Below are 10,986 nucleotides of genomic sequence, written 5' to 3'. Positions count from 1 at the left end.
TTTTTTTTTTTTTTTTTTTTTTTGGTGGTGGTATTGATCATTGTAGTTCTCCTGCAGCTGACTTACTGTGTTAGTATGTCATGTTAAAATTTAAGGTACCAACTCATTCTGATGCACCTGAGGCTGAAACAAAAGTTCCTTTACTCTTAGTGAACGTACCTGTAGTATTTTTGTTTGGTTGGTTTTGGGTTTTTTTTTTAGGGGGTGGGGGAGCTGCTCTTACGGTTTTCTGAGTTTTTTGCTGCTTACTGCAGGTTAAGGAAGGCTGAGCAATGCTCTTAAGCCTGTGTGTGTGGATATACATACACAAAAATTATATGTATAAATTTATTTTTTGAAATTTATGCAGCAGTGCCTGTACCTGCACTAACTAAACTGAGGGAATAGCAAGCTTTCTGTTTGATTGACTTTTTTAAATTTAATATGCCAGTTATATTAGCTTATAAAGGGCATTTGAGCCATAGCTTGCTTTCTGTTGATACATGTTGATTACTGTCAATGTAGTTTCCTTGACTAATAATTTGGATTTTCAAAAAGAAAACAAGTTAAAAAGGAAGTATATAGGTATAGGATTATGTTAAGTTGCATTAAAGCAGGCAAAGGATTGAGTATTTAAAAAAAAAAAACAAAAAAAACAAAAAACACAACCCCCCCCAGCAAAATAACAATCTTAAGAAGTTATCTTTCCTGCTTTTGGGGAGTTGTCCTTTGATACTGGTATTTAATCCTGATCTTAGACGTTTACCTACAAGTTTGGATGACCTATAATTTGGAGGATAGTGAATATTTTTATTTTTTTAAGTAATTTCAATAATAGTGCTTTCACTATCATTTGATAAATCTTGCTGAAGATTCTCTGCTTTCAAGTAGAGTAAACAGCAAATTTGCCAATTTTAATTGTAGCAGAATCCTGTTAACACAGGGAGAAGGTTAAGTGTGATAGGAGGCAGATTTCTGCCCCTTCCCCATAACTCCTGACTTGGGAATTTTTTGCCTTTGATGGCTGGAATGCAGTGGTTTAGATTTCTCTACCATCCTTATTTTCTTCTTGTGTTCTGGACTGCAAAGTGATAGCTAGAGAGGAAAAAAGGACAAAACAAGGCCTAATTTTACAGTCTATCGTTGCAATGCTCAATAAACAAACAATTCCACGGAATACATTCAAAGACAAGAGCAAACTTCCTTCAGTGCGGAGATTACAGAATATTCTCATGTTACTCTGGACCCTTTCAACTTCCTTGTTTTAAAAGAAATTGAAGATCTGTTTCAAAGCCTGGTAGCTGTCAAAATGAAATCAGTAAGATTCGTAATGCAAACTAATATTCCTACTTCTGTAGATATATTTCCATATGAGGAGGCTTGGAATGAATATTTCCTCAAATTCCTTAGAATTTATATTTCCAGTTGGAAAAACTGAGGAAGGAAAGAAAATGGAGGTTCTCTCCTTCATGAATACAGTTACTAAACGGGGGAAATCCATCTCCAGAAGTCTTAGTGTGGGTCCTGACTTTGCATGTGTTGGTCTGCCAGCTTCAGAGTAGAGATGATCTTTATCAGGAGGAATACATGAAATGTTAATGTTGAAACAACGTATAACAATGAATATCAACTTACTGTGGCCGTCTGAACCACTGAGTAACAGAGAAAGAATCAAAAGCACCATAAATAGGATGTAACTTGAGTAAATATGGCTTTATTGCACACATTTGCTAGCCACAGCTTAGGTCTACTTTGTGATGCATATGAGAAAAGCTGTCTGTGTTACCTGATGGAAAATAAACTGCTGATTGGACAGAAGCTGTGTAGAAAGGAGCTAGGCCCTGTTTTTCAAGGGAAACCAATGTTTGTTATGGATTGCTGCAGAAATACTGGAATCCAGGAAACTGGTTCCTTTCCGCAGTGTTTCAGTCTGTGATGTGGGGAGGAGAGGCCCAGGTCTTTAGAAGGACCCAGAGGGATTCAGCAGATAAACGTTCCGTCATCAGAGGTGATGGATTTCTTTTCCCCCTTCCCCAAGCACCGAAACGCCCCTAATTTTTCCTTGGTATCATAGCCTTTTGCTAGAAATACATACCCAACTGTTTGTAAAGTAGAAAAAGCAGTAGATGTACCAGATAAACAAGTTGGGTATTGAGACTGCTTTTTTGATTTTGGAAAAATGTCTTTGATGAATCTGCACCAACATAGGTAATTTCATTGTGCATGCAGTTACTCTTCACCAAAAGACGCTGCATTACATATTATGTTTGAGAAGGAATACCTAAGGCATTCAGCCACAAAAGACGCTGGCTTTCTGGAAGCAATTGAACTCTCGAGGGAAAATACAGGCAAATTTCTGCTGTGTGTATATATTTAAAAGAAGACTCCTAAATAAAGCAGACAGAAGTAAAACAGGCGTTGAAATTTCTGCAAAAGCACTTATTTGTTTGTCTTAAAACCAACTAGTGGGAAGCATATATAAGGTCAACTACAAATACCTTGACTGCTCATGCCTGCTTAGCCAGAATACTGAAGATGATGCCATTCCTCTGCTCACATTCTTCAAACTTGAGTGTTTTACTCACTCACTCACTCACTCACTCACTCGTATAAACCTTTGCACCCACATTAAAATCTCTGGATTCAGTACTTCTGTGCACCTTCATTCCAAGTCTGTATGTCTTCCTCAAGGAAATATTTGAAAATGTATGCTGTGGCCTGCTGAAACTTCCCTTGTGATAGGATGTAATTAGAACTGGCCTGTCAGTCATGCTAAAGGTGATTGTTGACTTCATAGAGTACAGTGTGGTTTTCCTGGTTTTGTCCAAAATTCAAATGCTACATGGGCAATGAGTCACCTGACCTGACTAGTTACAAGAGATTAATCTCTGGGGCTTTGGAAATTAAACTGTCCTAGTGTTTTGCCAATAGAGAAGTATTCTAAAATACCAATATCTAAATGAAATAAGATATTGGTAATAAGATAATTGCAAAAGCCAAAGCAAGAAGATCAAAGCCACTTGTGAATTTTTATGTACATGTAGTTATATTAGTGACAAGTGAGGATAGGCTGTGCAAGCTTTTTTTCCTCAGGAAATCCTCAAGATTTTGAGTGTTTTTATTTTTATTACTATTTTTTTAAATGTGTATCTCCTTTGAGGGTCTTGGAAAACAAATCAGTCTTTGGCAATCCAGCAGCAGAACTATTTTACAATGAATATTTTCATAACTTTTTTTACTTATAGACTTGTTTTGTCTGTATTTCATCTTTTCAATAGAACTAAGGGCTAACATTTAAATAACATAGGATTTGTAATAGTTTTTGATATGAATTTCAATTATGTTGATTCATGTCTGCCTCTTTCTGCTTCATAGAAGGAGAAGGTCATTAAGCTATGGAATAGCTCAATTATCTGATGTTTGGAAGTTTCTTTCAAATGGTAAAATGGATAAAGGTCAACTATGAAACCAGCCAGAGCCCTGTCATCTTGGTAGCACACTGACACCTTTTGGGAAGTATGTGTCTCTAAGTACAAGGTTCTGGAAACTAAACTCGGTGGGAACAATTCTGATGTTTCAGCTAAGTAGAATACAAGCTGTTTTGGCAATACTGTAATGTTGACTATTGTATAAGTAGGAAAAGAAATTTAGAAAATTAAGTGACTTCAGAATTGAGTATATCTAGGAAAGATGTTTATCTAGTTAAAGCACTGTAGATTTTAGGCATTTTTTCCAGTCATTACTGCACAGTAGATTGTTCATTAAAGTATACTATTAAATGTTTAGAGCTGATTATTTTTTAGCTTTATATAAAAGCATTGTAAAAATACTGGGAATTCCCTAAAACCTAGTGTTCTGAACTACAAGAAGTATTTACATATGAATGTTTCACAACAAAGAAAGAAACTATGTTAAATTTATAACGATTCCTATTGTTGCTAGAAACATTAAGAAACTGGTTTTGAAAACGGTCTGTGATATGAAATGTTGCTAGAATTTTGTTATAGTTGCTGGCTTTCTCCAGTAGATGGAGAACTACACTGAGGAAAAGTTGGTATCCTGGCCCTGCCTAGCTGAGCTGCTGTGTTCCCCTAGACTAAAGGAAATGCAATTAGGCCTGAGGCTTGAACTTCTCATTGCTGATGTTTGGTTTCATTATTGTTAAACTTGAGAGCTATTGAAACTGTTTGTTTTAACATGTTTTTTTATTTACATTATCAGCTATCTCTATTTTTAGAGATACTGATACCATTTTAAAAATACATGTACAGAATTTAGGATGGTGTACAGAAAACTTTGAACACARTAGTGAAGCATACCCTTTATGACAAATTTATATAACATAATTATAATTTCCTAACTGCATACTACTTTGCAATAGAACCTCTTATAATGTTAGCAAGGATAGGCAAGTGGTATAGAATATAGTTACAGAAAAAAGGTGGTCTGTAATATATGTCAGTAATATATCACTGTTTCCTAATTTGCATAATGAAAATCCTCTGTTACAAACTCTCAGGTTTGTGCTTCATAAAGCTTTTATCTCCCTCTCTGCAGCTCTGCTGGTGGCCTACCATATTAAAATAACTTGGGCTTCCTCTGGTGTCTTTTCAGCTTCAACCATCCATGATAAAAAGTTTGGTTTTGCTTCTGATCACTTCCTTTGGCAATGTACAACAAATCCCTCTGATGAGCTCTAACCTGAAATATCAGCTTCCCTGTGTCTTTGAGGGTTTATTCAGTGATGAACTGGAAGACTCTGGCAAAGGGAAACAAGAAGCAAAATATGTGTTAAATGCTGTAAAATGTATGATCCCCAAAATGCCCTTTCACAGCTACCAGTGTTATTGTTACTGAAGGGTATGATGATCCAGTTGGAAGGTATTTCCTTCCCACAGATGAAGTTATTAGAAAAGTAGAAGCCAGGGATTTTGAGGCTCTTGAGTTACTCAGAGAGAGAATGCTATGTGCTTTGACAGTTACAGAAAAAAAAATGTAATGGATCAGTCCACGTTGAACCACAGCAGTTTTTGTTAAAGAACTCTCCTTGGATGCAGGACAATTCTTTGGGCCATGTCATCTTATTAAGTAGTCTGGCACCATATTCTTACATTTTTAAGCTGCAGATGACTATTCCAAACAAATTTTGTTTCTGTTAAAGTTCATAGACAGTATCCTGATGAGAAAAATGAATTAAGTTAGTAGAGGAGAGCATATTCAAGTCAAAGTAGTCCATTATGAAATATTTAACAGGCTATGTCTCTGCAGAAGCACAAGTGAAGGTTTTTAGCTATGCTGAAGTAAAGCACAGATCTACACCACCCACACAGAAGAACTGAAGAGGTGGTTCTTGTGGTACTCCCCAAGTGGAAGAGTCTGATAGAGTAGATGCAGTTTCCAATTAGTGCTTGTTGGATGCATATCTTCTGGCATGTCTTGAAAATTTTAACATATTACCTTGGCTTTTGTTACTTCTGGCATATCTGCTGGTAGAGATATGTTGAGAAGGAGGTTATATGTTTATCTTCTATTCCTCTGTAGAGGGAGAACATTGATATTGTTAAAGCAATATCATTTGCATTTTAATATGAATCCAGCTTGTGCAAAATCTGAGATTTTTATTTCATTTAGAGCTAATTTCTAACTTTCTAAAGAATATAAAGTGAAACCCCACACGTTGTTGAATTACAACAGTCCTCATTAGATTAGCTTTCTTCAGTTTTGGTTCCACTATTGTGTGTTTGAAGAGATTTGAAACAGTTCTTTATCCAAAGACAGCATTGGCTATTTAAGATGAGACATGATGACAATTTAAGGTGCTGAAGTTATCAACACTAGAATAAGAAAGTGTTTGAAGATGCTTCTTATCAAGCTGAAAGAATAATCAACTTGAAAAAATTTAAGAATTAGCAGAGACTGAGAAACTGGGTCAGGGGTAGGGAGGACAAAGGAAGGAGCTAATGTCTAAAAGCTCAGAAAGTGTGAGGGTAAACCAAAGATGTATAGAAGTTGAGCTGATTTGGGATAATAAATAATGAAAGATTTTTTAGGCAAAGATGAAGAAGGAAGTGGGATACACAGCCTCTCTGTTACACAGAGAGGATGGGGGTATATTTTAATAATAATCGAAGTAGGACCTGAAATTGAATGCTTTGCACCTGTTTTCTTAAGGATAGTGATGTTCATCTTGAAGCCAGAGACAGAGGGGATAATAGTAATGAGGATATGGAAGAGATAGGTACCATCAATTCAAGGTGATTATTGCATTCAAATCAATGTGGAGGGTACAGAAGAAGACAGCAGACGAATGCTGGAACTATGTTCACCCACATCTTTCAGGACCTGGTCTGTAGTATTACAGGTCTATGGTTATTCTCTCAATGAAGTTGTTACAGGATGGCAGTTCAAGTTATTACAGGGTGAGGGAGCAGCAAGTCTTGTATGTAGCTTGAAAAGAAGAAAGGTAGTCTAATCAAGTACAGCCTTTCAGTGGCAAAAACCTAATTGCTTTTAGGATGGAACAGTTATTTTCTGTGGTAACAAAAGACTTAGGCTGATGATTCAGGAAATGTTTCTAGTTCAGCATTCCTTTTTCACAGCTTCTGGATGTGTGAATGAACTGGCCTTYGGTAATACACGTAGGCACTGCAGGTGGGATAGAATCCGGTTCTTAGCAACTTCTTGTACTCCAGCCTGTAGACAGTCAAGTGAAGCACAGGTTCTGCCTCAGATAACTCCGTAGGAGTGGAACTGGCCATTTTGGGGGCTGCTGAGAAGTCCCTCTGAACCTGCAACATACCTCAGTGACCGTTTGGAGGAATTTTGTCTGTCATCCTGTCCGTAAGCCTTTGCATGTGTTCAGACACTTATCCTTTCTCTCCCCAGCTGATGGGCAAAATCAGAGTTTAGGGTTGCAAGGGTTCTGGGATGACTTTGTTTGGAAGCCAGAATTAATAGCCTAGACCAGGATACGTTGATTTAGCAGATACTCAACTACGTCTTTTGTATCTGGTTCAAACTTTGGGTTGGAGAAACTTTGAAAATGCTCCTTAATAGTTTCTCTGAGGGAGTGGATTTGTGGGATGGTTCTCTGTTAAAATCTTGCAAAAGAGTATAACATATCACCTGTGTAGGTTGAACCAAATGACCTGCATTTAAATTTTTCTTGAAAGTTACTGGCAGCTAATCTCTCTTGGAATCACTTCAGTGCAAAGACTTCCATCTAGTCAAATTGTAACTTGTGTATCTGGTATCATCACAGCAGAAATCCTGAGGAGCTTAGGATTTTAGATGCATCTTTTTGTTCAAGATGATGGGGTCATTAGCTGTTGGTCTTTGGCAGTGTTTATTTTCATGACCCCAAGTCCTCAGGTCTTAGGGCAGTTAGGCTGGCCAAACCCGCAGGGTTCTAGCGTTGATATTGAAAAGACCAGGCAACCAATGCTCTTTGTATTGCTCAGCAATAATGTTCTGCCAGTTAAAGCCCACTCTTTGGTCACCACCGCATCCATGAAGCTAGCATCGATGCTGCTGCTCTGTTGGTTCTGGGTTTGCATTATACCTTGTGAAGACCAAGTTTTTTGAATGAGCTAAGAATCTGTTTTGCCAAGGGTGAATGCCTTCTTCCATACTTCAAAGAAAGTCTTACCATTCCAGTAAAAATCATATAACTGTGATAAAAAGTCATAACCCAGGAATACATGGAATACCAAGCACTTAATAAAATATATCTCATAAAAAGATAGGGGAAAACAAAATGCCTATCTGAAGTGACAAGGTCTTGAAGCAAATGAATGTTCCTTGGTCAAGTGGATTACGTTATGTATTACAAAGACATAAAAAGCATCAGACAAATCTTTCTGCACAATTTTGCTCATGACATTGCAGAAGTACAGGCTTTTCTTTCACTATAGAAGTCTTAAAGAATGTATCAGTCTTATATCGACATCTGAACTTTTATAAAGATGGGTGTTCTATCCTCTGTACAGGCCTCCTTCAGCAAGAAGTCCTTCAGTCAGTGATCTAAAAATAACATGCTTTTCAGACATTTACTCTCAAGGGGAGAATTCTGTATTTTGGACTGTTTCTTTGTCTCTCCCTGCTTAATTTTCACTGCTCATTATTTTCCATGAGTCACAAAAATGTGGGAGATGTTGGACTGTAGGATGGAAATTTTTTTATCTAATTATTTTTTTGTATGTAACAGCAGTATCGTCCTCAATCTTACTCTCTCTAGTATAGCAGCCAAGAAAATGTAACTTCTGTCCATTCATTTTGTAGACAGCTGCACATTGCTCACAGGATCGGCAGTAGGGTACTTTTACTAATCTGTAGTGTTGAAAGTTTGGTACAGCACTGAATGGCTCTTCTGAGGCAAAGCTGAAGAGGATGATACATTGTGGTGCTGAGCCATTTCTGGAACTGTAAAGAGGTAGAAAGAGTCTGCCCCATAGAATAATGAGATGTGGCTAGCAGAAAAAAATATTGGTAAGAAATTTTCAATGCCTGAACCAGTACTTTTAAGTAACAGTCACCTTGCATGCTGGCATCTTCAGGATTATTATTTCCTTTACACCAGCGCATTTAACATCCCAATTAGTTGCCCTGTAAGGATGATTGCTTGATTTAGCATTTAACTTCTGCACTATTTTGTATGTCATTAATTTCTTTATTCTGGTGCTAAAGAAACAGAGAAGAGGATTTATAACTTTAAAAAAACAGTTTAAAAGGCAGTTAATAGCTCCAGCATCTTATTTGTACTATATCCTATACATGTCTTGTCTTGACACTGCTAACAAATTTAGTATGTTAGCAAAGTGTGTAGCATTAAAGTTAAAATTCCTCAATAACTTTCTGCTCTTGTAAGATTGTCTGCTGCAGCTTCTATTTGTATTGCTGTGCTTTTAGTGATTTTAAAATTAGTCTCAGTTTTACCTACCAAACCATACCATAATAGACAACAGCACAAGACAGTTAATTGAAATTATTGAATACATTATCATTATAGTATTTCCGTACTGTCTGTGCCAGAGAAAGTGTGGAGTATGTTACCTGTTGAGTTTCATAATTTACACAAGCACAAAAGTCAGCATGTACTAGACAGTATGCCCCAGCAGAGCAAGCACTTAAGACTTGGGTTCTGGTCTTGGAGCTACCATTGGTTTATTAAATTATACTTGGGAGACCATAAAAACAGCTGCACTGTGTCGGATTAAAGGTCTGTCTAGGCATTATCCTGCCCCTCCAATGGTTAATGTAGGCAGTTACTTCATCATCTTGTACTGTTATTTTCTCTTCTATAAAATGAGAACAATTATAGTGATGTATGTTATAAGATTTAGACATCAGCTAATGAATAGGCAGTAGATTTGAGGCAGTTTAAATATATTACATTCTCAAAATAGCCTGTGTAATAGGTACAGTATTTATCTATTAATGCATTTAATGCATTAGAATGTCCTTTCTAATCTACTTGAGGGAGGACCAGATTATTGAAGAGTGCATCTGTCATTGTGGGGACCTTGGAATTATGACTGCATAGCTAATGCAAAAAGATAAACTAATGTGAACAGAAAAAATAAAGGATTCATGTATACAGATTGTATACAGATTTCATATGTAAACCCCTGTCATTGCATAATCATACTCAGTATTGATCATTGGTCATTTTAGTTAGGTTTTGTAAGCAGCTTTTTAGTTCTTGGATCATCTTGTCTCTATTGGTACTCTTAAATGAGTTGTGTAAGTGGTTTGTTGTGAAAGTCATAATAGTAGTAAGTTGATCCTTGATTGGTATTGTTTTGGTGGATAGTGTTGCCTAGCTTACAACTTCTGCTTTTCATGTTTGTAGCATTCTGAGGATATCTAACTGAGCAATGTAATTCTGAGTCAATGCTTTTGTAGGGGTCTTCATGGAAAACAAAAATTACATAATTTTTCTGGCGATTTATTGAAGGACTTGGTAAGCTGAGATTCAAGCATAGTGTTTTGAGAGAGGTATAAACACCACATGAAACCCTAGAGTTGTGCAGGAAAGGTATTCGGGTAAAAATATCTTGAAATATAGTGTATAATGCAACCTGAATTTGTCTGAAGCCCCAATTGTTAGCTGCTGTTGTGTTCATTTAATTTTCAGTATTTAATTCTTAACTGTGATATCTCTCTGTAAAAATTACTTTGTTCCTAATGTTTAAAATCTGTTTCCAGGCTGCAAGCTGCTATATAAACAAGACTTTGCAAGACGGTTAGGACTGAGATGTGTTACTTGTAATTACTGCTCACAGCTGTGCAAAAAGGGAGCAACTAAGGAACTTGATGGTGTAGTGAGAGATTTCTGCAGTGAAGAGTGCTGTAAAAAATTTCAGGACTGGTACTACAAGGCAAGTAACTCAGAATTTTTGACAAGCTCCAAAGTTAAAAAAGACAAAAATGCACATGTGAGGATATCTCAAGGACTGTGCAGCAAATATGGCTTACTTCAGCACAGCATTTGCTACACAATAAGCAAATGTATTAATTTCTTCATTTGAGTTTTCCTAGAACTTAGAGCAGCATTTCTACCATCTGATTTATTAAATTATTTGGCAAGGAAGTCTTGAGTTACAGCAAAACAAGAAACTACTATGTATTTGTTGTGTTACAATTCTGATTTTTTTTCCCTCAATTGATACCGTATTTTTTTCCCATCAAAATTATTTAATGTGTATTCAGAATGTTGAGAACACTGTTAATAGCAGCTAGATGATACCATGAGTTGACTGATGACAGATTAGGTTAGCAGAGTGTTTTTTTTTTTTTCCTTGTTCCTGTTTTTGCCTCCTTTTTTGCCTTTTCCCTTCTCCCACAGTTTGAACTGCAGAGGCTTTGGTTGTTCAGTATTTCCCAGTGGAAAGGATGCCAAAGGGAAAGCAAGACCAAATGGATTTCTAATAAAAGTTTAAATCAAATGTGATGGCATCTGTTTCTAAATCTCTGGAAGTTTAACTACCTTGTGAAGCACAACCAGCA

The 10,986-nt window shown here is 36.6% G+C and overlaps 1 protein-coding gene across 13 annotated transcripts in view; it reads left to right on the top strand.

The window, feature by feature from the left end:
- Positions 1-10,986, top strand: part of ZMYM2 (zinc finger MYM-type containing 2) — a 93,012-nt gene that overhangs the window by 55,507 nt on the left and 26,519 nt on the right. For all 13 annotated transcript variants that reach the window (XM_026070552.1, XM_026070543.1, XM_026070542.1 and 10 more), the window contains one exon: positions 10,186-10,358. In XM_026070552.1, coding sequence (XP_025926337.1) covers positions 10,186-10,358 — 173 coding nt within the window. The remainder of the gene's footprint in view (positions 1-10,185; positions 10,359-10,986) is intronic.

Source organism: Apteryx rowi, unplaced genomic scaffold, assembly GCF_003343035.1.
Source record: "Apteryx rowi isolate R43461 unplaced genomic scaffold, aptRow1 scaffold_311, whole genome shotgun sequence".
In the NCBI taxonomy this organism is placed as follows: domain Eukaryota; kingdom Metazoa; phylum Chordata; class Aves; order Apterygiformes; family Apterygidae; genus Apteryx; species Apteryx rowi.
The sequence above is the reverse complement of the archived record's forward strand: the minus strand, read 5'-3'. Positions and strand labels throughout refer to the sequence as shown.